We start from the raw sequence: 27335 nt of genomic DNA, 5'->3' as shown, positions 1-27335 counted from the left end.
TTAATATGCACTGCTGAGCCGAATTGAATTTAATTTTCCCATGCTCGCCCTGCCTCCGTGGGCTGATCACGGGTACTTGCCTGGCCCGAGCACTCGATACTGAAAAATGAATTACATATACCTACATAAATATAGTATTTATTGACGCAAAATCATCTGCATTGTTGTTGCTGTGCGAACCACGTTCGAATCAACAATTAGCCCCACTGAGCTGTTTGTAGCCGAGGCATGAATTGACCGTGAAAATACATCAAGTTCAATGCGTTCAACTGCCACTGCATTGACGATAGACTCAGACGCTAATGTTCGCTCGTATAGATTGCACTAAGATGGATTAGATAGATAGAGAGAGGTCTCAGTACTTGCTACGGCCTTGTTGTATCGCTTGATATTTATCTTTGTCGAAGTGTGTTGTAAATGACGTATGCTGTGAACATCTGATATCGGTGGTGTAAAGATTGATGTAGAGATATACACAGAAGTTGTCGCTTTATAGGAGCCATGAACTACCTTGAACCTTGATGTGAACCAATCAGACCGGTTTCTCAGCTTACGTTGCACGTTGTCTATCAAAATCAATTTAGGGGATATTAGTGGGACCAGTGATGCCACATTTTTTCGATTTCCAATCTGTATTTTCATCGCAAAAAATCTTTTTATTCTGTATCTGACTGACAAAAATCTGTAAACAAATCTTTATTATGGTATTAGTACAGCTTTACGTAATTCTCATTTGAGTTAATTCATAGTTCAGAAGGCCTTTGTTCAAAGTTTAGAATCTCTAAAAATTACTAATGTTTACTTTCTAAAGAATGCATGGGAATGACACTGATGAAGACTGCACATTGTAGTCGAAATACGTATCTGTCATGGATACCAAAATTAGTTAAGTGGAATTAAATGGACGATAACATTTTTTGCTGTTTTATTTAGCATACCGCTAACAACCCAATTTCATTACTTTATTGTTTAAATGATCAAATATTGTCATTTTAGTGGAGATTTAGTTTCAAAGTAGCTGAAAGGCAATTGAATTGAATTGCATACATTTTACCAAACAGTTTAGATTTCGGTAAAAATTACCGAAGTCGGCGATAATTTCTAAGTGTGTAGAGGAAACCTATTTCAGCCGTCTTGACTGCCGTATCGACAAGACGCTATGGACCGGCCATGGTGTACATATATGAACTCGACTGAAGTGACGCCTTGAAAGAAGCTGTTCTAGATGAAAACACGATCCTCTGTGATTCGGAAGAGACGGACTTAGTTTTGCTAGGTTTGAAGAGATTCATGATTCAGACAATACCTACAGAATTTTTCGAATGATCCCCAACACCGGTGGGTATCCGTTTGTCGTATACAACTTCTTGATTGAATCCTTGTATCATCAGTTTTATGTATCACATTCTCTCACTAGTTTCGTTTGTGAGTAAACTAAGTATCGACCCGAGTAGTAAACCTTAGAAACGATTGGCAAAATGTCAACAAATAGAAAGAGAAACTACCATTTCTTCCAACGAAAAATCAGAAGTCCATTCAAAAGATTCCAAGTCCATTCGAAACTAATAGCGAATTCGTTTATTATCGGGGTTAACACCAGTTCCAACCCAGTGCGAAACCGAACTTTTTGTCAGTGTGAACCTCAACCTGAGCTAGGTTTTAAAAACAAACGAGCAAACTTACGTTTGTCAGAAAACAAGCAGACCCAATCTTGATACCCGATCCAGGTTGGAACTGAATAATAAACAAATTCGCTATAAAACAATAATAATTTATTTAGTGAAGAAGATGATTTGAATTCAAGCTGTTCAAAAGAAAGAAAAGATTATTTAGTTGAAGATGCTATTTTGAATAACAGACTGAAGTGGAGATTTTTATACGATAGATGAGGAGGAGATGAAAGTATAGAATTGATAGTTCCGTTTAGATTACGGCAGTGTGAAAATTGCACACAGCAAAAAAATAATTTTGATATCACATCAAAGTGGATGCACTACAATCATGTCGAAAATTTCATGTAATTTTTATGACCACATAAATAAACAAATGCAGTAAAAGCAGCGTAATGTCAGTTCATGCATTGTATTAATGATAATTTTGTCCTTTTTAGCAAGTAATATTACACCATATTTTCGACATGATTGTAGTGCATCCACTTTGACGTGATATCAAAATTATTTTTTTGCTGTGCATATAGAAAGTAGATAGCGAGCTATTTATTAAATAATGTCTGATGAGCGGCCGTTGAGAGATCATAGATATGTTCATTGTATATTTCATATGGATGCCGAATAATTACCGCAAACCAGCTTGCTCAAGAGCAATAAACTATTGAAAATTGAAAAGTTGCAATAGAAATCTATAAGTTTCATTGTCATTGTTCCAATAAAAAAATCTAAATGCGCAATAAAAAATATAAAAATCTTTCTAGCCTTTTAGATTAAATTAAAACTGAACAAGAACAGAATTTTCGCTTCTTATGACGCAATAACCGGAAGCGTGGTTTAGCAAAAGGAAAAAAAGGGTAAATGATGGCTTCGGCACACATTGAATGTTTTCGGCATCCAACACTTGAGCTTTAATTTAGCTGTATTTTCTCACCAAAACGCTTCGCTGAATGTATTTCAACGATTCCTTAGGCTTTCAGCTTCAATCTGATTACATTATTACGACTGAGTAACCTTGTTCAAATGAAACATGGAAATGTTTCAAATGGAAAGGTTGTCGAAGAAAAAGAGACTGCCGATAATAATCACAACCACCTGAAAAGTTTGGAGCGTTGTAAAAACCAAAGTAGCTACATATAGGGGAATTTACGTATTTTCGGCAACCTAAGCAGCGACCTTCTTTCTATAGCCTTTTTCTCTATGGAACGCACACATATGCAGGTTTGGTTTGTTTACAATGTTTTGCTGCCAGCTGCTCTAACAGTTTCAGTCGAAAGAATTGTCAAACACTGTTTTGAAACGCTTTTACAAAGCTCCAATCTTCTCTAGTGAGAGCGAGTATTGTCGGCAACCAGTTTTTCTTCGGCAACCGTTCCATTTGAACTGCATGTAAATCTGCTGTTCTATTATCGGCAACTCGAAATCAGCTACAATTTGTAGTGCGTGTGTTTCATTTCAAGAAAACCCTGCTAGATTGCTTTTTCTCAGTGGTAAAAATATAGTCAAATTGAAGCTGAAAGCATAAAGAATCGTTTGCATGCATTCAGCGAAGTGTTTTCGTAAGAAAATCCAGTGAAAATAGTGTTTCAATTTGGGTTGCCGAAAATAGTCTGTCATGCCGAAGCCGTCATTTCCCCTAGGTGTTCTAATTTGTCAAATTCATGATTCAGCCATTTTGGATTTTCGTATGGGACAGCGACCGAGTTTGTTTACAATTTGCTCTAAAACCACACTTATCCCCCCCTAGCCCCGACCTCCTCACCCATATAGTAACAAAGCTGTATCACCATGTATATACCCACCATGGTAAAACGTTTTCAAACAATTTTGGACATTTCTGTCGATTTGAATGGATTGATAAGCAGCAAGCAGCAAGCAGCAGATACATATAATCAAACATAAATGTGTGCGTGACGCTCCTAAATAGCTTATAGAAGTGCGGACGCTGCCTAAATTGATGAGAATACGTTAATTCCCCTATATTATACAATTAAATACGCTTCACTTGACTAAGGAACACTTCCAAACTACTTGTATCGTTCAACTAAATATTCTATAATATTTGTTTTAGTTAAATTTATCAAGAAAATAACTAGAGCTAACTTCTGCTCTCCAGCCGAGCTTAAATGGATTTAACCATAGAATTGCTAAATCATTTAATCTGACTATAATGAGAGAGAGAAGGATTAGTAATTTCCATTTAATTCCACTACCTTATTTGCTTATCCTTCACAGATACGCGTATTTCATCTACAATGTGCAGACTTCTTCAGTGCCTTGTACTCGACTGAAGAAATCTGCACATTGTAGACGAAATACGCGTATCTGTCAAGGATAAGCAAATAAGGTAGTGGAATTAAATGGAAATTACTAATCCTTCTCTCTCTCTCTCTCAGTATACAGGTATTCCACTAAGATGCCCACATTCATCAGGATTCATTTAATCTGACATTTAAACATACTGTGGGGTCTTCGGAGAAGGCTTTGACAAAAGTAAAACTTGAAGTGATTGTTATTCATGGTAAAAAGGGTTTTCATAAACTTATGAAATAATTGGTTAGTAGAGAGAGGGAGTGTTAACCTAAACCAGTGCTGCAAAATATCAATAGCAATACCTACAAAACGCTGAATTTCATTAGCCACCTGATGTCAGTATCAGTTCACACAGTTATAATAACAATATCATTCGCCTCAATGTCAGTGCGCAAATGACATTGACATCGTAAAGGGACTACTGATATTAAAAAGTTCTGCCGCAAATGATCCTTATTTACGCCAGCTAATCGAGTACCGATCTTTATAAAACTCATTAGTAATATTAGAACAATGCAACGGTTATGAAAAAAGTTGATTTATTGGGATAAACTCAACTTTTCCCCAGTGATATTCATATGGAGAATAATATCAAAGCCTTACCGCCTGATATTATGCTTACTACGAATATCAATGTCGAAAGTGAAATTCAGTGCTAGACCAATATCGTACGTCAATTGACATTGTTGACAGCACGCAGCACTGACCTAAACAGGGAAATCTGGAATTCATCATTCATAAAGCGGGTTTGGATTTGGTAGAAGGCATATTGATTAATATGGATTTATAAATATTCAACAATCACGTCGATACTCGTGAAGTCGAATGTTAAAGCATAAGTGTTGAGGTCTACGTGTTTATGACCCACTTACATTGATAGTACGTTACATTAGTGCACTCGCAGTGAGAACAATGAAACGTAATAGCAATGGTTACTTTGGTTTGAGATATTTCCTGGTTCTTGTTTTAAGAAGGGAAAGTAATTCAGAGCATAGCATATAAATCGAAGCACAAGAATGTCGACTCGTCGTTATCTAAATTAATCGGCATAAGGAAATGAAGTTTTGTGGAAACAAATGGTACGCGTTTCTCAGGCGCAAAGTAAATAGTGAATTTACATACTTGAGTTTTGTAAAATAAGCATGATAAATGGTAACTTGAATAAGTGAGTATGATTACGCCACACCTTCCCCTAAGAGAAAAATAATGCAGCAATGCGAAATCAATTTTTGAAGGTAATGCTCCAAAAATCTTTACATTCGTGAATTAAAACTTTGCTACTTATTGTTTAAAATAAAAGAAAGAAAGAAGGATTAGTAATTTCCATTTAATTCCACTACCTTATTTGCTTATCCTTGGGCCAGCTAGTCACTATAATGGGTCAGTTAGTTCTACGTGTTAAAGCTTGCTTCAGATAGAATTGGAACAAAAACAATTGCCTGTATTTCAGTTATTTATTATTGAATTCAAGATCTTTTTTATACAAATGTAGCGTTTTCTTCATACTTTTAAGAAAAAATACGGATAAAATTATTCGTCACGGTTTCGAAGGAATTCTCGAATTTTTCCTGTAACACGGCTCATTAGGCGGCGCACACCTTCTTCGTCCATCGTTTTAGCTATCTTATTCCACCAGGTCTTCATCTGATTGATGTCTTTGACAACCTTTCCCTTTGCCTTGAGTCTCTTTTCATGATTGCCCAGTATTTCTCAATAGGGCGGAACTGGGGGGGCGGAACTCTGCATACCATTCTTGAACGACTTTACTGTAATGACAGCTTGCCAAATCTGGCAAAAACATTACGGGATGGTCGTGGGATCGAATGAACGGCAAAATTCGTTTTTGGAGACACTCTTTTTGGTATAGTTCCGACGTCATTGTCTTATTTGTAACGAAAACTTTCGTTTTTTTGCCACAGCTGCAAATGCCCTGTCAAATCATAAATTTTCGTGCAAATTTGTCGGCAAAAACAAATTTAAATTTGGCTGGAACATCCCCCCGAGCCGTTGCCAAGTAAAATTTTTGACCTGGGATTTGCCCGAAGTCAGCCTTGACATAGGTTTCATCGTCCATCAGAAGACACCTGTCGAACTTGGTCAGCACCTGGTAGTATAGCTTCCTCGCACGGATTTTGGCCACACTATTCTGTTTTATGGTCCGATTTGGCTGTTTGCTAGCTCGATACGACTTGATTCCTTCCCGGAGTTGAGTTCTCCTCACGGTACTATGGGCAGCACCGAAATTTCTGGCCAAATCACGGTCCGACAGATTGGGATTCCTCTTAATCGTCTTCAAAATCTTACCACGCAGTTTCCGGTCGATAGTTCCACTCCGACGATTGGCTTGAGGCTTCCGAATCGTCGTCAATGTTTCCTTATATCGTTTGATAACGCGCCATACGGTATTTCTGGGCAATTTCAGCTGTTTAGCTAGCCTAGATGCAGACCACAATGGATTTTCCAAATAACTGTGCACAATTTTTTCCCTTCTTTCGGCTTCCATGTTGATTGTTTACAAAGTACAGTGGATTTGCGGAATGTCAAAAATACATACGTGAAGCTGACAAAATTCCCGACACGTGGGCGCCAAGAACTTCCAAATCCGTCCACCAGGAGCACCACAATATGAGCAAAAGTTTGTTCCAATTCTAAATGAAGCAAGCTTTAATCAAATGGAAGTGGCCCATAATTGTGGGTGGCCCATAATACTGGGGTGACTGTACAATGTGCAGACTTCTTGAGTGTTTTGTACTAATACTAGACTGGTCTACTGCAATATTTCAAAAACTGGAAATGATAATTAAAAATTTAAAAATGCAATAACATTATAGCAAATGTAATGATGTCAGTTCTTGTATTCATTGCAAATGAGGTATAAACAAACAAATTGAAAACATTTACAAAGAGAAGAAACTCATTAAGCACTGACAAAAAACGTTACAAAACCGCAGCTGAAATTCTTAGCTTAATCCAGTTCTATGCACGATAGAGTGAAGGAGTGTAATTTCTCCATACATATCAACCAAAATCCCCAAATAAACTTTTAACTAAAAGCGTCAGCTCGTGTTACAACCAAATGAGCTGAAACTTGCAGAGAGTGGTTTCCTAATCTAAAGACACAAATCTGGAGGGTGGCCCGTTGAAAATAAAAACTTTTATTTTTTGGGCCAGCCTAGTGTAGAACATTGCACGATGTGAATATGATCATATCAAGCCGAGAATAAGTTCGATTGAGTGCAACTACTTGGCCTATCCGAAGTTGATGTCGCCGTTTCCGTATAGTTGGAGACGAACCAGCGTTCGGCTGAAAGTCTCCTTAATAACTAACTAGCATTTCCGTATAGTATGACAACGTTTATGAAATAAATTAAAGTACGGTTCCGGTAAAGATTCGTGATCCTTCTGTGAATTTTCGCTAACCTCCACTAGCCGCCTGCGACTTTTGCTCTTGGAGTGCTGCAAATAAGTCTGCCGTACAACTAGCAGAAGCTGAGTACAATTGTGTAATAAATTATGAACTGTGTATCTTAAAATTTCAAACATTTGGAACCAAACTAATTTCATTCACAGGATTCCTAATTCAAGGTTTACATTTTTCATTGGCAAAGCCTTGATGAAATTACACTTCATTCGGAGCTAGAATGATAGTGGTAATGCTTTTGTCTTAAGGCTTAGGCATTTGGTGTCCTCTGTAAACTTGTTTAAACTTTAAAACATCTTTTTGCCATTTTACAATAAGGGTTTGAGGACCACTCTTATTGCAAAATGGTAAAAAGAAGAAGATTTCAAGTTTTAAAAAGTTAAAAGCGAACCGATTTTAATTTGGTAGGGCTTTGTTTAAACTGAATACAAAAGCACTATCGTTCTAGCTCCGAATTTGGTGTAATTTCATCAAGACTTTGCGATTATTCTCATTGTTGTTCTAAAACTAACCTTCTTATTTTACAAACTAGGGATACATGATCTTCAAAAAAAGTTGAGGTGAGATGTTTTCAAGCTAGCTTGTTGAAGAAACAATGTTCTATCTCTTAACTCTTTTAGCAATGTTTCTGAAATAGCTTAGGGTGTTTCTGAAAAAAAAAATCGCTTTTAACTTTAACATTTTGATTTCCAATTTCTTTGTGAAAGTCACCTTCAAATGATTTTTAGAGCCTATTGATATGCACTTTTCTAACAAAGTAAATTGGTATTTGATCGCGCATGGATATAGGACCCAATTTGTACGTTGTGTGATAGATGTGATAAATAATGATAGGGTATACGTCCCTAACCTCGGTCTAATATGCAGCCATAGATTACGTTTTTAATCATAACTCATCAATTAATTTACCTGCAAACGATATTCTACTGCTAAATGGTATGCTTAGATATGCTTATCATGTCGTTTGCTATCAGGAACCGCAAAAAGTTGAAAAACTTACTTTTTTTAAGACAAAAACTCACCAGGGAAATGTATGTAATATCGGTCTATTGTCCCCAAATTGGGTCTATTTATGGATGCAACTTCGTCCTATCCTGTTTGATTCTCAAAAAAAACGCTCTTGGTAACGTTTTCTTATGTATTTTTTTTTATCACTATCACTGTTAACTTAATACTCTTCATTCCTCAAAACATTTCTTAGAGAAAATTTTACGAAAACTACATTAAATCACTCAAGTTAAAAATTAAAAATTAAAAATTTCGCTTATCGTCTTTCGACCGCAGAATATCTAAATCAAAACATTGTGATGTTCATTATACAGATTTGGCAGAAAAAATCTCCCTTCCTGTTCGTTCCTTATCATCCAAATGCAAACCACATTGTTGACGTTACTCTTATTGCTATATGCTGTCAAATGAATTTCATGGGCCAAAGTTAGGAACATAGAAAAGAAATGTGTCCCTAAAGTTGGGTCCATGATTTACTTGTGAAAACGTTGTTAAACAATTAAAATAAACATAAAATATTCAAACAGTAACTGTGAGTTTTACGTCTAGTGTGTATTATCAGGTAATTCCATTCAATAAATGCCATAATCAGGCCATTTGATGATCGTCAGTGCAACCTTCCCATCTTAACCTTAGAAGTCATGGCGGCTAAAAACTCCGAACAGAGTGATATTCTCAACCAGTTTTATTACTTACGAGAGCTGAAAATGTATTGAAATGTTGTGATATAAATTGATTTGTGTGTGGTACACATTTATCAATCATCAGTGATCAATATTTTCCTTATTTTTTGTGTAATATTCCTTAATTAATTATTTATTTGCGTGATAGGCCGAATGAAAGGACTAGACCCACATTACATACCGTAACCCTATACGATCGATTCACTGGCCGTCCTGCCATGGCGGAGGTAAAAGTACTACAGACGTTTATTTACTGTAACATAACAAGAACAGTACAAAACAAGCAATGACAATGATACATCTATGAGTAGGTACATTAGGTATTCCATGTTAAGTGTAGAGGCAGTATTAGTCGCCTGCATGAACAGTATCTTTTAACAATTATGCGATAACAACACATTACTATGGTCCAAGATGATAATTTAGCAAGACAAAATTCATAGTTTTGAACGCACTTCCGTTTTTTTTAAATTAGCTTCTTTCTTCTTATTCGCATTTCAAGCTTATTGCTTATCGCATATTAGCTTTTTGTGTGCTCTCAACTTAGTGTTTTAGATGCACTTCCACAGTTATTAATTGAGAGTTTTCGATGCCTGTACCATTTTCGCATTAGTACAATTCCAGAACAACATGTGAAAAGGGCATACAAGCTTTTTGTAAACAAACCTTCTTATGCCCTTTTCTCGCCACCCATATGACACCAACGCAAACCTTTAACATCACCGGGTAGGGGACACTTTCCCCTTCCCGATGATATTGCTGGTTTGCGTGGGCGACCCTCGGTTGGTGAGGAAAGGGCCTACAAAGGTTTGTTTACAAAAAGCTTGTATGCCCTTTTCACATGTTGTTCTGGAATTGTGTGGCAATTACAATCATACTCTATGCCCAGGGTATTCGAGATAGTTTTCAATCCGGAAAATTCCTAGATCGGACCGGGAATCGAACCCAGCCACCTCCAGCATGGTCTTGCTTTGTAGCTGCGTTTTCACCGACTGAGCTAAGGTAGGCCCCAATTATCGTGATCCTCAAACTAACTTTTTTTTGAAAAAAGAGACACATTCTTGGTGGGAAAAGTTTCTCGAAATAGAAGTTTTTCTCAATAAATGAAATAGGTAGAAATATTTTTTTCATTCAATCAAAGTGGTTTGTTACTTTATACGTGACGTTTACGATTTTCAGAGTTAGTTGGAAATGCTATACTAATATCAACATGAAGCTTTAGTGCGATAATTTACTAGCTAGAGAAAGTTCTGAAGAGGATAGGTTGATAGTTTTGCTAGAGTACGGCAGTGTGAAAATTGAACAGAAGTTGAAATTGAGCGAAGGGCCATTAATGCGACAATCTAATCAAATATGCACCTATCTCATACTTTGATGGATGAGGGGATTTGAGGTATGTCCTCAAATCCCACAGGCAAAAGAGTTCGCGTGTCAGTTGCTTATATACTGTCTGCAGCTGTAGAATATTTCTACCGGCGTTTATCAACTAATCAAATTGCCAAATTGACATATGAATCTCTGCCCACAAAAGCAGATACGTCTTCTTAATCTTCATCCTTGAATACATAAGTACATACGTTACTGGAAGCGAATTTGTAATACACCATTTCGAAATCACAATTGTCCGAACAAATTTTGTCATTTTCTGTGATTTATAACCTAAAATTTGTATTGAGTTTCAAGTAGGTACTTAATAAAACTTCGTGAAATCACTCATGTCATATGAAGTATTTATTTACCATTAATATTTGCAAACCACATCAGCAAGAACCGATAGGCAAACCTAGATGTTATTGACATGCCCCATTAGATGTCTCCAATCTCGTATTCGTATCGTTACTCTGTAGACTCAATTTTCAACCTTAGGTGACTGTTTGAGCAAGTGATTTCTGAGAAAGAAGATATAGTCCCGTCGTTCAAGGCGTCTAATAAAGCGATGAATCTGACACAAACCGGGCAGCTTTCGTGTCGTGTACATCACACTTATTATTGTGCTACCATAACCGCGCTATGCTACGGATAACTGACCAAGGGGCTACGCAATGGTGCACACTGGCTGTGCTGGTTGGATTTAAATACTCCCGAATTAGTTAACAGTAGACCCCCCGAGGAAATCTGTCTCCATTGCACTATTTCAGTTGTCTGTGTGTGCGCTTCTAGGGTGCTTCAACCAGCAACGTCAGCGTCAGTGGAGCCATTTCGACACACTTCTTCTAACTGACTGACTATTGATGTAATTGCCTTTTAACACGAAAAGTGTTGTGCTGGGACTGCTGTGTTTGCGTATTTTTGTTAGTGTTGTTGACGGTAGTAGCCGAAGGGTCGGCTTAATTGCACTTAGCTGTTTGAGTTTTTAAAGAAAAACTTCATCGTCTTCGTCAGCATTCATGCGCCATATAGAGGAACGAAAAGAACTGGTGGTTCAGTAATGGCATGCGGATAAAATTATCATTTAACCAGACCAAGTTCGGATTAACCTCGCCGGACTAGGAGACGATAATTGTCAACACGATTCGTCGAAATATATGACTAAGCTCGTATACGCAGTAGTGGTAAGGGAAGTCGTCCCTTGTTGAATTACTGGCCTCACAGCAATACAGTAGAGCATTGTTAAGGTTCGTTAAAAATGCTTCGAATATTTTATTGTAATGCAAAATGACACCCGGGGTACGTTTATTTGCGCATGACGATGTGTCAATAACTGCGATATTTGTTGTGCGACTCAAATGGGTGGCACTTGTGTCAATAAAAACTGAATAGAGTGAAATACTGTCCTACGGTGCTTGCGAATGTTGTCTGCACACATGATAATAGAATTGGTTACCTCATGACTCAAAATTGTGGGTAGGTAATAGTAGAATTTATTGTTATAATTTACACTTATTATTCGTGAGGATAGTGCTAGAAATGTATTTAGTGGTCAACTGTTAGATTTGATGGGATATTAATTTTAAGACAAGTTTATAAAAATCAATTGTATGACTATCAAAATGGACAAATCTTGCTCAATTAAACAACATAACATCAATATTCTGCTCTGGGGCCATCAGTTCAAAAACATCAGCTGCGTCTGGTTGTGCAATATCATCACACCACTTTAGCTGGTCCATTTCTCTCACATTCGCTATTCACTCTCGAAGTCTCGAGGCCAAATCAGACTAAATGCCATTTGGTTAAAGTCAATCAAGAATCTCCAGATTGCACCATCATCGTGTTGATGATTCCGTTCAACTGGAAATGTTAGAATCGCGATGAAACCCTATGGCGATCATTCCTTCCCATCACGATGTAGTAATATATTGCAGAAAACCATAAAGCAAACATAAATCACCTAACTGACCTTACCTCAACGAAAGCCGGATTCCGTGAAACGCTATCATCCTGTGTCTTGTTGCGTTGCTGCTGCTGGAAAAATACTCGTAAATTTTCAAGTTTCATCTCTCTCAGGCACCCATCAGACGGGGCCTTCCTCAGCTCAGTCGGTAAAGGCGCACCTATATTAAGCAACACTATGCTGGAGGCTACTGGGTTCGATTCCCGGTTCGGTCCAGGAGTTTTTCGGGTTGAAATACTTATTGTACTGGCTACGAACGCTTTCAATTTACAACTGTGGATGTGCCCAAAGAACACTAATTCTTTAGGGCCGGCGTCCCAGTAGGGACGTAATAAAGCCTTAGAAGAAGAAGAACCCATCAGACATTTGAAGGACGCCTCAGTACCTGACCGCCGTGTTACCTGCGATAAACAGTATGTATTGAAATCGAAAAAAAAACACCTAGACTCCAGTCTGCCTGTTACACCTGAGTTACGGTTTGTTTCATTACTTCTAGCTAGGTGTGGCACGCAGCAGGGGAAACTCTGGAATCGATTTTCACAGAATTACCAGAACGCGTTTCATGTTTCATACCTAATGCACGAAAAGCAGCAGATATTTAATACGCCTTCACATGAATTTTGGGCAAATTGCTTTAGCACAACGTAAAACAGAAAGACGTTTGTTTTGCACGTGGTCTGGGCGAGAAACGGAACAGAAAACCTATCGGAAGTTCCTTTCACGAGGGTGTTTACCATAACCTGCCTGCCGTGCTTTACTAAGCTGGTGTTCGTACATGGTGGTGGGGTAAGGTATACTGTTTGGCTCTACTTTCAATATTGATCTGATGATGATTGAAACGGTGTGATAAGCAGCACTGAGTGGATTGCAAAGCCTTGAACTTGTGTTTTTGTTGGTTGATGTTGCTTCGTAGTCACTGAATTGATTTATTTATTTTACATTTGTAAAAGATTAGACAAAACAAAAAGGCTTGGCGTAGCTCTAACCTCAATATTCCTGTGCACCAACTTTCAAAACGTTTACAAATCTCGGAATACTGCTTGACATGTACTGATAGGTCGCTTGCTATCGATTCGAGTCTAAATATGACTATAAATCAGGTTTCAAAGGTTGTGCACAGGTAATCGTCATTACTATTATCCTTAGAACTTACAAAAAGCAAGTTTACATTTCGCTTTAAAACCTGATTTTCTCTTTATAAATGTACTGAAAGTCTTGGATATATGTTCAAAATTTACCCGATGCCTGTTTGAGTGCGAACTCAAAATTATTATAAATAATGATGTAGAATTTACGTCTACAATGTTGGTAGAAAATCCTACCTGTGGCCTAGCTTGGTATGCAAAGTTGTACATAGCAACTGCACATTTGTTGATAACTTTTCACTCAGTTGTTGAAATGTATTTTTCTTTAAAGTAATTGATATATTAGGATCATAGTTGCTCTCATGAACTCTACACAGCAAAATAATAATTTTAATATCATCAATTACCATAGGGCTGATTGGGAGCAATATCGAACATTTATGGAATATAACTTCGATCCAAACATTCCTTTGCAAACCAAAGATGAAATTAATTGTGCTCTTGAATCTCTGACTACTTCTTTAGTTGAAGCAAGAGCTGCCTCAGTACCAAAATGCGAGGTTAAATTCGATTCAATTATAATAGACGATGATCTTCAGCTCTTGATCCGTCTTAAAAATGTCCGTAGAAGACAATATCAAAGAACACGCGATCCTGCCATGAAAGTTATCTGGCGGGATTTACAAAAACAAATTAAAAAACGATTCTCTGCCCTGAGGAACAAAACTTTTGAAAATAATGTTTCTAAATTAGACCCGAGTTCCAAACCCTTTTGGAAACTTACAAAAATTTTGAAAAAACCTCAAAAGCCAATTCCAGCGCTTAAAGAAGGTGGTAAAATTTTGATCACAAATTTGGAAAAAGCTCAGAAACTTGCTAAGCAGTTCGAGAGTTCCCATAATTTCAGTTTGGGTCTTACTAGTCCTATTGAGAATCAGGTTGCTCGGGATTTTCGGAATATTTTCTCTCGGGAAAATATTTTTGATGATTCCTGGGGGACTGATTTGGACGAAGTAAGGTCTATAACTAAAAAGTTTCAAAATATGAAAGCTCCAGGTGATGATGGAATTTTCTATATCCTCATCAAAAAACTCCCAGAGAGTACCTTGTCTTTCTTGGTAAAATTATTTAATAGATGTTTCCATTTGGCATACTTTCCTGATAAATGGAAAAATACAAAAGTTGTTCCAATTTTGAAGCCGGATAAAAATCCAGCTGAAGCTTCTAGCTACCACCCAATAAGTTTGCTATCTTCAATAAGTAAACTTTTTGAAAAGATAATTTTGAATAGAATGATGCTTCACATCAATACGAACTCAATTTTTGCAGATGAGCAGTTTGGATTTCGCCATGGGCATTCAACTACTCATCAACTCTTAAGAGTTACCAATTTAATTCGTTCAAACAAATCTGAAGGCCACTCAACTGGAGTTGCTCTTCTAGACATAGAAAAAGCATTCGACAGTGTTTGGCATGAAGGTTTGATTGCTAAATTGAAAAAGTTTAATTTTCCACTTTACATTATGAAATTAGTTCAAAATTATTTAACTGGCAGAACTATGCAGGTAAATTATCAAAATTCCAAATCTAATCGACTACCTGTTAGAGCAGGAGTTCCTCAGGGTAGCATTCTTGGGCCTATATTGTATAACATTTTCACTTCGGACCTCCCTGATTTGCCTCAGGGTTGCCACAAATCTTTGTTCGCTGATGACACAGGCATTTCCGCTAAAGGAAGAAGTCTTCGTGTTATTTGCAACAGACTGCAGAAAAGTTTAGATATTTTCTCTTCTTATTTACAAAAATGGAAGATTGCTCCCAACGCTTCCAAAACTCAACTTATAATATTTCCACATAAGCCTAGAGCTTCCTTTTTGAAACCTAGTAGTAGTCACATAGTCACTATGAACGGAGTTCCAATTTCCTGGTCAAACCAAGTGAAATATCTTGGATTAATACTTGACCAAAAATTAACTTTTAAAGATAACATTGAGGGCATTCAAGCTAAATGTAACAAATATATTAAATGTTTGTATCCTCTTATAAACAGGAAATCCAAACTTTGCCTGACGAATAAACTTCTAATATTTAAACAAGTTTTTAGACCGGCCATGCTTTACGCTGTGCCAATATGGTCTAGTTGTTGCACTACCAGGAAAAAAGCACTTCAAAGGATTCAGAACAAAGTTCTGAAAATGATTTTGAAGTTGCCTCCCTGGTACAGTACTACCGAGGTACATAGAATTTCGAATGTTGAGACTTTAGAACAAATGTCCAACAAAATAATTAATAATTTCCGGCAAAAATCGTTACAATCCTCAATTGCAACGATTAATTCCCTTACACTTAGATAAAATTTAGTTTTAGTTTTTAGTTTTAAGATTTCAATTGTTATACTGACATGCAGGTTTAAAAAACCTGTTTAAAATACTGAATTGCCAAGACAGGAACAATGTAAAAACACTTAGATATATATCATAACAATTAAGGCTGGTAAGTAGTAACTGGAGCACCTAGGTTAAAAATGAAATGTAATTTATTTTGAATTTGGAAGAAATAAAGAGTTAAAAAAAAAATAATATCACATCAAGGTGGATGCACTTCAATCGTGTTGAAAATATGGTGTAATATTACTTGCCAAAAGTACAAAATTATCACTAATACAGTGCATGTACTAACATTACGCTGCTTTTACTGCATTTGTTTATTTTTGTGGCCATACAAACTACATGACATTTTCGACATGATTAAGGTGCATTCTCTTGGATGTAATATTAAAATTTATTTTTTGCACTTCAAAAAATTTCAATTTTCATTAGCTTTTTTTGAAAAAAAAAATTATGCATCGGTAAAGACATTTTGGTTAATATGTTTTGACCATAATGTCTTTCCCTACGTTGTGTATTTGTTAACGGTGGAGATTTACAGAAAGGGGAGACTTTCATAAGCACGAATAGAACAATCTCAATTTCACCACTTAAATTTTGTGTGTGGCCTCCGAGAAGCATGCTGCCTGCTCGCAGGTAGTTCAGACACTTATGGACTAATTACATATGAATTTTCTTCTCTTAATATTAAGCATCGGACAATTATTTTCCATACCAAAAATGGTTCTACAAAACAAACTATACATAACGTAAACAACAACAGTGAACGGCATAAAGAAGAAACAGTGAAGTTGATGCATATAGTTTGTGAGGTAAGGTATTAGTCAAATCATCCCAAAAATTATCCTGAGTTGAAATGGAAAAACCCCCAGTAATATTTGAATAGAACCTGCAGTGTATCGGTTTGTGTAAAGTGTAAGTCAAAATATGTATGAAACACTTTCAGTATGCTAGACGTTTGAACAATTTTAGTAAAACACTCGTGTTGAATTTTTGTTTTTCGTTGAGAACGGATATGTATGCCTCATCTTTATTTTGACTACACAATTGCAAAATTCTAGAGAATTGGAGATATTTAGCCACAATATCCCAAATCTTGAATATTTGATCAACCTGTAGCCAAGAAGATCTTTCAATATAAAGTGTGCCCATACAGCTGTTTTTTTTAATAAAATTAAGAGCAACCGTACGGACATTTTACTGATACACTGTATAAAGCCTATGTCATTGACGCTTGAACTCAGTGAAGGTGATTTATATGACCTCTGAAATTTAATCCAGAAGTGTTAGTATTTACTCTGTTACTTTCAGTTACAATAAGTCCGCATGTATGTATTACCTCTATCAATTGGATATTAGTATTACATACACACTTCCAGGTTTGAACATATTATTTTCAAACCTAGCGCGTATTTAGTTTAATTTTGATGTTTAATTTATAAATAATAATAATCCCTCCCCATGGACATGGAGGTTGACGTTACTGAAGCAAAGGGTTATGTTTAATTTCTTTATATGTATTTGCAACGATGATGATTTCCTATAGTGACACATATCACCTTCTTAATGCTTCAGTATGCCTCAAAAGATTAATTCTTGGTTGTTAATAGAACTTCCTTGATGCAATCGGCTGCTTCATGCAGACTGAGCAATTCTGATTATAGTATCAGATTTGTTCTGTATACAGAGGAACTGGGAGGGCTTATTAGAAACTTCTCACCAATAAAGTAATGATCTTCTAGTAAATTTTGCATATCATTTTATTAAAATTTTATTTAATTTTAGCATACTATTTTTGTTATAGTCAATTGGCATTAGCATACAATACAAGAGATTTAATATTACTTGCTCGGTTTTGCGTAAAATAATCAATATTTATTTTGCTTGTAATTACATTTGAAAGTTTTTTTTGTGGTCTCAAAATTTTCCTAGTTTGGTTAGAAGTTTCGAAGCTAACGCATGTCCACAGGCCTAATAGAAAGATAGACAGAAAAAGTGTACCATGAAAAATGGTTGCATGCAGGGTTGCTTCCACTCACTTGCTATAGATGAGTGATTGTCGGCGTTTTGAATTCGTTAGATGTTGTAATGGAGATTTGTGTTGTTGGATGCGGGAGGAGATTGGAGGGCGGGTGTTTGACGCATAGAGCCTGTCAGTTTCGCTTTCAGAGTGTCGCAGTAAGCGGTTTTATGATTCGTGAGCGCTCGCGATTCGTAGAATCGTTGATTGTGACTGCAAGTGGATTTGGCGGGTTTTGTGTGTCGGACGCTTGCTTTTTGGCCTCTTCTTGTGTCTAACATGTGTAGAGTATCATTATAACGTCTAATGGTTTTGAGATTCCTGGTTACGTGAAATATATTTGTGAGGATATCTTTTTGAGATTTTAGTAGTCACGTTTTGTTTATAGTTTATTTCTTTCATGTAATTATCGTAAATAATAGTTATTCAATAATTGATAATTCATCCATATATTCAAAAATAAATTAACCAATGACTATAATTTGGATACCTAACAATTGGACAGAATCACTAGCAAGAATAGGTTGCAGAGTGTTCGCCTTCGAAAATATCGATACGTTTTTTCAGGGTTGTAGTTTTGGTTTTCATCAGTAGTGGATTTAGGTAGTATTTTTAGGTAACTATTTAGCTTTTAGCACAACTTTGCTACTACGAATCCACAAAAGACATTAAATTGGAGGCGGATTCTGGTACGGAACTACAGGCTGCTATTCTGAGCAACTTATCTAAATAAAATTAAAAATTACATTCAGGTATTAGTTAGCAAATGTGGATAGTAAGTTAGATATGTTATGGTATGAACTTTTGCAACGTTTTTTTTTTTTTCATCCAGTTCACTTTAAAACAAACAAGTATGAAAGGAGATTGCTTAGAATAAAGATAAAAGTAATAAGCGCAATATTAAACGACCTTAAATTTGAATCTGATACGGTAGGTCATATAACAGAGTCGATAGCCATTGCATATCAACCATCTCTTCCTGCTTATTTTCCTAACTTTCACTATTATTGCTGTTACTCTGACTATCCCCTATGTTCAACAGCTTTCCTTACTATCCGGTATCGTAAACAGGATTCATTTGACCCCTGTGATGCCAAATCTATACCTCTACCCTGGTGCAGTATGGACAAGGATTTTTCGCTGGTGACTTGGCCCTATGACCCCCTTCTGTGCTTGAAAATGAAAATGAAAAATGAATAATTTATAAATAATAATAATAATAATAGGCTCGGTCTCATATGTTCCGCTGGTCTGCCGCCATTGATTGCTTCTTTTGGAATCCCTTGTACTTTTTCTCTAACGCTTCATATTTCATTCCGTACTTCACCGGCAATTTACTTCCGTAGATCGTCCTTGGTCGGTTCTGACATGATTCCGCCTTTTTCAGGTTTTTCTTGTTTTCCGAGGGAGATAAATCCGCACTAATTTCCGTACCTGGTTCGATGTTTACTCGCTGGTTGGTGTAACCGATATCATGTCCACCATCTGTTACTGTATTGGCATGTTCATCTGGCATAAGGCTCGCGTCTTAAATCGCTGGTCCACCGAGCACTCGGGATGAGTCATTGAATCAATGTAGAGTTTAGTATGAGATTGTGTTACATGCAAAGTACGAAAAGAGAATGAATGGAATTCGAAACGGATTAGTTTCAAGAAATGATAGTTTCATCAGATTCCCCAACTAACCATACTGAAACAAAGTAAGTAAATACAATCTATATTGCGACTAAATGGTTACTTGGATACTTATATGGCGGTCAGAATGATTCATCGGTTGCGAAGTGAAGTATTGCTAAAAGTGATGCGTTATATTTCTCAATGTTTTGATTTTATCCTCAATGTTATATCATAGACAAACAGACACAACACATTGAACATTTATCATTGTAAACACTATCGCCATCTGTTGTGTACACTCAACAGATGACTGTAGCGTGTAAACGTAAAACGCAAGGGAATTGATTATGCACGCCACAAGTGGCGGTAGTACCAACTAAGAAACATTTAAATTGTCCGTTAAAAGCGATTTCAATGAACATCTTAAGCATGTTATGTCTGCTTGTCGATTATCATAACTTCACTATCGCAACTCCGGGTTATCTGCGAAAGTGCTTGCATTTTTCTCAGACACTTTTGATCTAACTGCAATCACTCTCTCATACTCGAAATGTGCCACGACCAAATTGGCACAACGACGCCCTTTACGCTCTGACCAAAGCGCAGGGATAGGGGGAAATGGATGTAATGTCGGCCTAAATGCCCCTAATTTGGGCCCATACATAAATTCAACAATCAACTAAATTTTCAATAGCGACCAAAAATAGCCATTACTACCGTCCCAATGACGCGTTCATCTAGATAAAATTGATAAATGGCAAATTTTTAGCGATGGGCCCCATCTGAGATCCATAGGCCAACATTAGAGCCATTTCCCTTATATGTTAGATAAATTTTCTAATAAAGTTTGTTTCCCTCAAACACCCCACCCCCTTCTAAATGCTTACGTAATTATTGAATGTTCGAAATAAAACTCTTAATTGATAACTGCGCTTCGAAGAACACTAGTTGAGGGCAGCGTATGAGCGTCGAAACTAGGAAAAAGAAGAAGATTGAAGAGATATATTTAGGTATACTTTATTCCTTTATTTAACTTCGGTTTCTGTTCCGCAATCTAGTGCCAATCACAGACGGACGTCGATTGCCATCCATTGACGGCAATCGAATGTGTAGGAAGGCAGCTTCCACATCTGCGAAGGATATCGCACCCATTTTCAACGCACACGGGTTGGGACCAACAACGGCTTTACTTCCCTTCCGAAGGAAGACGTGACCAATATTTAGGTATAGTCGAATAATTTTCAGTAACAAAACACTTGACTTGCAAGAAGGATAATAAGTCTATGGATTTCACTCTGTTTCAATTCTACTCAGTGCCTGAGTTGATTTGAAATAGAGTCTGAAGTAACTCGGTTAGCTAAAGCTGAGAATCCCAACACTGAGAAAGTGATACGTTTGCCTTACCATCTAACGAGCCACCTCAACTATAGCTAGGTCTTTTGTGTAATGCGAGTGTCTAAACTATAACGGCGCCTTTTTACCGTCTGGAGATAAGCCAAAAAGCATACATCAGACGTATCCTACAATTCCCGGTGCCAGTGAGATAACTATTGTGTCACACGAGCAGAGACCCACTATGATGTTATTCTACCCATAAAACTAACTCTTTTCTTTATCGTTTCTCCTTTCTTCTCCTGCTTTCAGGTTGATCAAAAATGAGACTGGCCGTGCCATCCTGCGAGTGATATCAGGACCACGAGCATTTAAAATAGTATTATTCACTAGACTGACACCGATTCCCTTCGGACTGCAGAATACGATTTTCGGGGTAAGTTGACAACTAAAACAAGCGAGATGGTTTTCCCCTATTTCAAGAACTTAGCTGGAAGGAATATTTTAACGTCGATTTACATCATCAGGTGGTGCTTTCGTAGTCAAATATTTAGCTTCTTTTCAACAAAGCCGGATTATGAAAAAAACCCTGCACAGAAAATCCCCTTTTTGCTAGTCTGATGTTTAAGTAGTGTTTTCGTGGTCGCGACTGAAACATGTTTCGGTTTTTCGATTACACAATGTTGTGACACGTTTTACGCCTTGGCTCATTGACCTTTCTAACGTTTATAACACGCACACTTGCGTAGTCCTATTTTCAAGTGCAAAGTTTGGATCCTCACAATCGCTCCAGCCAAAAATGTTGGTTTGTTATTTATTGGTATCCTCACTTTCGGCCTATCAATTATCGTCCGCGTAGAATGGACTATTGTTGAATAAGCGCAAATTGTCTTAAAGACAAATCGACAAAAAGCCCCAAGTCTTCTGTCGCTGAGGATCACGTGTTAGTGTCATTTGTCGCGTTTGCCTTTGATTGATCGATCCGCCGTCATGCATGTATGAGCTTACCCTAGCTTACCTACCTGCAGTTTGACGCGACGAAGCGAAATAAAAAAAAACTGCGTTAAAATGTAAGACACGACGTTATTCATTGTCACTTGGAGACTACTCAACGCTGACTAATGTTTTTCCTCGGTTGATCCGTTCCACTTTCGCACCGTCACACGGATCTCGGACGATACAACGATAGACGCCCCCGTTTCTCCGCCGACGGAGTTGGCGTTTGTACTTGGCATCAATGGGATGGGTTTCTGCTGCACGTTTTTCACTCACATAAACAAAAAGCGAAAAACAGACCCATTTGACGCAGCGGGTGTTTGTGTATTTTTCTTCTTCTTTTGGGAACTGTTAAGAATGAAAATTATTTTCCCAGTCTTTCACAATGCTACGAACCGAAAACGTAAACAAATCGATAAAAGTCGCCTGTTTTTCTCAGTCTTTGAGCCGCGAAACGCAAGCTACAGCATGTTTGATTCTGTCATCTGTGAGGGGGTTTGATCTGCGTTTTTGCTAAATCAGATAATAAATCTTTTGAAATTGAATTCTGTTTACTCAAGAGCAGAGATTATGCCATTTTCTCGAGCATTTGCATTGCTTTTGAATCATGGTTCATTGGGCATGGCGCCGTGTTCCACTCTGGTTGGCGCTGGTTTGCTTGCAGTTTATTTCTCGGCAGGTTGTGTTAATTCCCTAATAAAATGTGTATGGTTATTGGACTTGCAGGGTATCATCCAAGCCATACGTGGAATTATCAGTTGGGTTATCGTTCGGGTATGGTATTTTTTTTACTAAGGTTCATGATTTGAGTAATTCCAATCTAAAAAGAGAGGGTTTTTAAATAGATCTTTCAACGATTCTGTAATGCTTTATACGCGGTATTCGACAGAATCAACCACGATATTGCTGTGGCATAGTTGGAAAGGCTTGGCATCGGTAGTTCCCTACTGCATTGGTTCCGATCTATCTCTGTGGCAGAAGCACTAGAACCAAAATTGGTGACGAATTGTGAGTTCCATTCCCAGCCCTGTCTGGTATTCCTCAAGGTAGCCACCTTGGGCCATTGATCTTCCTGTTGTATTTCAATGATGTCAACCTGTTGCTGAAATCCCATTGTTTATCCTTTGCTGATGATCTCAAAATCTACATGCACGTGAAAACGTTACAAGATGCTATGGAACTTCAAGACGACCTGGAGACAGGTGGTGTGAGATGAATTAAAATGCTCTTAAATCCCAGTAAATGTACTGTACAAATACTCTAGACATCTTCCTATTTTTTTAAATAAAATTTATAGAATTCTAGGTGTTGTTTAAAATGCCTAGATAAACTTGGGAGTAATTTTAACATAACGCTATCTGCGATGATGATAACGTTGGGTTCGAAATTTTTTGATAATGTTAATCTTAGTCCTAAAGTTAACGCTTATTATTATGATTGATTGCCCTATTGCAAGAGTTGATGCAATGTATTGTAACTGAGACATTTGTGGATAATGTTAGGGTGTAATTCTACATCAACAATAGAATCTATATCTACTATCGGCGGATCTACCATTTGTAAACAATGGCTTTAAACACAATTATCTCGACAATCAAAATACATTGACGCAATCTAGCACCAGCATCTCATAGAGCAAACTTCCTTTATCGGTATTGTTAGTTGGCGTGGGTGTGTTTTGATTCACGAGAAAATTGCGCTTAAAACCATTGTTTACAAATGGTTGATCCGCATTTTCAATTAATGATGATGATGATGATGGTCCCACCTCTTACCCCTACAAAGGTTTGAGCTGGACGAGTTATCTTTAAGATAATTAAATATAAACATATTAACCAGGTTTGCAAACAAAATCGAGCTGGTTACAATTACAGATATAAATGTCCTGTTAAATATGCTATAGGCATCAACCAAAAACATTCAAAGGGTAGCTAGTTATCAAAAGTCCAAGTATAGTCCTCGACAATACTTCCATTTACACGTGACCTGGGATTTACACGTTTAAGCTTCCGCAGTGCCAGGACTATATCCAAGGAAACGACTTCCAGCCAATCCTTTACTAATTTAAGGCTTTTGCCACAATTTCCACGTATTAGTCATTTATACCTGTATTCCGCGCGCGAGGCTCAAACCATTGTAGACTACTCAAAGCTATTTTTACTATTACTACTACAAAATCAAAAAAACTAAAAATCCATCATCACCATCGAGGCAAACAATGTAGTTTTTTGTATATGCTACACAAATTACTAAAATGTCTTGATGACAGTCTCCATACAAACTAATCCGTTAGTGATAACTTTGTCAAGATACATGATTTATCCATTCATAAAAAATTAACTGCTCAATAAACAGCTTTTACATGTGAAATGCAGCGTCTCTTGAATTCTGTAAGTGTAGTTGCACGCTTGATGTGTCTAGGCATCGAATTGAAAACATTTATACCTTTGAAAAATAATGAATTTTGTGAAGCATTATTCAAAAGATGTGGTGTTCTTACTTCATCCGCGTTTCTAGTGTTATATCTATGAAAATCACTTCCTCTTTCAATCCGATCACACAAATATCGAGGCAGCAAACCGTTAACTACTTTAAAAATGAACACCATAGTCAAAAACACAATTCTTTGCTTCACTGACAGCCATTGCAAAGCGTCCAGCATAAAAGTTGAGGAAGTGAATCTATTACATCTTAAAATCAAACGCATTACTTTATTCTGCAAACGCTGTAATCTCGATATTTGTGTTTCATTGGCCAAAAATAAAATGGAAGGGCAAAAGTCTAGATGAGGGGAGATGATTGATTTGTATAACTGTATTTTACTACCAATAGTTAAATCGTTTTTCAAGCGACATAGGATTCCATACTTCTTGGCAATTTTCTTGATGACATTGTCAATATGAGAATTGAACTTGAGTTTGTCATCAATAATCACGCCAAGATATTTAATTTCCTGAACGCGATCAAGTGTCTCATCATCAATAACAACAGAGACATCATCATCTACACGATTCCGCGAAATTACCATGAATTTAGTTTTACTTATATTCAATTTCAATTGTTTATACTTCAACCATCTACTTAGAGAACGCAAATCTTCATTCAAGCGTGAAACGGCTTCTTCTAAATCTTTAGCTGCAATGAATAACACAGTATCGTCAGCAAAAAGATTAATATCACAAAACCGTAAAACTCGTCGCATGTCATTAATATACATAATAAATAAAAGGGGCCCTAATACACTTCCCTGAGGCACTCCAAGGTCATTGTCAACGGGACAAGATACAAAATCATTAAAAACAGTCCTTTGTGTTCTGTCAGATAAATAGCTTTCAAACCATTTGTATGCAGAACCCGAAATTCCAAAGCGCTTGATTGTTCTCAACAATAAGGGCCTAGAAATTGTCTCAAAAGCGCGTTTTAGATCCAAAAACACAGCAACAATCGTATCTTTATGCTCCAAATTTTCTTTCCATTTAGCTAACACTAAGTTTAACGCGGTTTCACAAGAATGGCCTTCCCGGTATCCCGATTGTTCCGGTATCAACAAACAGTTACTATTTAAATATTCTAACAGCTGGCCTTTTACAACAAGTTCTAAAATTTTCTCTAATGTGTGCAACATGTTGATGGGACGAAACTCTTCGGCTTTAATCGTCCCAGCAACTTTTTGTATAGGAACAACTAAAGATTCTTTCCAAATATGCGGCACGTGCCCAGATTGCAATGATTGATTAATAAGGTCCCGCAGAGTGTGTCGAATGACATGAAAGCAATCTTGAATAACTCTAGCATTAACATTATCTACTCCAGCCGTTTTTCCTAATGAAAAGCAAATATTTTTAAGTTCATCTAATGTAATTGGGTGAAAACCATTAAATCTACAATTACTATTAATCGGCTGTTTTATTTCGTCCGGTTCATTGATCAGTTCAATAGATTGATTGATCAGTGAAACGCTCTCAACGAAATAGTCATTGAACTTAGAAGCAATTGCTGGTTCTGACTGTTCTAATATGCCATCAAAAGTTATGGTCCGCGATTTACAATTACTAGGCTTCATCAAAGATTTCAAAATTTTCCATAACTCTTTGCTGTTGTTTTGATGCTGATCAATTTTCCTCTGAATATATTCACATCGAGTTTTCTTAATTGATTGTGAATATTTATTACGCGCGACCGTGTACCTATTCCAATGATTATCACTATTAGATCTACAAAACTTTTTGTACCATTTGTCCCTCTTACGTTTAAGACGCAAAAGATCCAAATTGTACCAGCTGTTCGAGTTTTTCAAAGAAACAAACTTTTGTTCAACTAATTTATTGGTACAAGTTTTCAAAACGTTAGTAAGAACAGCTGCATCTTCATCTAAAGTTCCGGTAACTAATGGAAAATCCACGCTTCTCTCAACAAGATTCGAAACAGCTTGCTTCGAATATTTCCTCCAGCACTTCAATTTTACAAAATTATCGTTATCGTTAACACTGTCTAAAACATTAATTACTAAAGTTTCATGATCGGTTATTTTCAAATCAGCTTGAGTAACTGAACTGACAGAATCAAAATTAGAATAAACATGGTCAATCAAAGTTCTACTGTGCCGGGAAATACGCGTACATTCACTTACTAATTGTTTTAAATTAAAGAAATCAGCTAATTGCTTCAGATGGTTCGAATTGCTAGTATCATGCCAATTAATGTTAAAATCACCCGCAAGTATATTTAATTTACTAGAATCTAAAAATGTCTCGAACCAGTTCTCTAAAATTTCAATAAAACGCTGATTACTTGAACTGGGAGAATGATACAAAACACCATAATTACCCATCTTCATGCCACGTTCAACTGTAATGCCTAAGAACCAATTGCCATCAATAACTTTGTTTTGGCGAAGATTGAATTGAACTGATTCTTTGACATAAATAGCAACACCGCCAGTGTGCCTTGAATGTGACAAACAAGCAGCAGCTTTATATCCCGGAATGCTATACTGATCAAAAGATTCAATTTCTACAATATGTGTTTCTGCTAACAAAACCAAAAGTGGACGATTATCTTCTACAATCTGACGTAATGTTACGTAGTTTGTAGATAACCCCGCAATATTCAAATACAAAATCTCTAATTTACTCACATTACTACTGGAACTTGGTTGCTATTTATTGAAATGTAAGCTGCTTTTTTTCTGATCATATAGTTTTTTATACACAAAACAATTAGAACTAAATGCTGCGTGGTTGACGTCCAGATTTAATTTACGCTCTTTATTAGTTTTTAAACAATTAACGCATTTCAATACAGTTGACGTACACTTAGAGGTGCTATGTTGTTTGCTGCATCTAGAGCATCGTTCGCAATTTTTGCAATCCGTGCTTTTGTGCCCAAATTCTCCACATCTGAAGCATCGCAAAACATTAATCGCGGGAACTATCGAGCACCGATCAAACCCTACATTTACTTTTTTCGCAC

The 27335-nt window shown here is 36.8% G+C and overlaps 1 protein-coding gene across 3 annotated transcripts in view; it reads left to right on the top strand.

Annotated features, from left to right (window-relative positions):
• The window catches only part of LOC135711873 (transmembrane protein 64), a 37159-nt gene that overhangs the window by 5080 nt on the left and 4744 nt on the right, over nucleotides 1–27335 (top strand). For all 3 annotated transcript variants that reach the window (XM_065234849.1, XM_065234852.1, XM_065234850.1), the window contains exon 3: nucleotides 21180–21303. In XM_065234849.1, coding sequence (XP_065090921.1) covers nucleotides 21180–21303 — 124 coding nt within the window. The remainder of the gene's footprint in view (nucleotides 1–21179; nucleotides 21304–27335) is intronic.

The sequence above is a fragment of the Ochlerotatus camptorhynchus genome, unplaced genomic scaffold (genome assembly GCF_037179485.1).
Source record: "Ochlerotatus camptorhynchus isolate MF236.1 unplaced genomic scaffold, CSIRO-AGI_Acam_v1.1 ptg000443l, whole genome shotgun sequence".
Classification (NCBI taxonomy): domain Eukaryota; kingdom Metazoa; phylum Arthropoda; class Insecta; order Diptera; family Culicidae; genus Ochlerotatus; species Ochlerotatus camptorhynchus.
The sequence above is the reverse complement of the archived record's forward strand: the minus strand, read 5'-3'. Positions and strand labels throughout refer to the sequence as shown.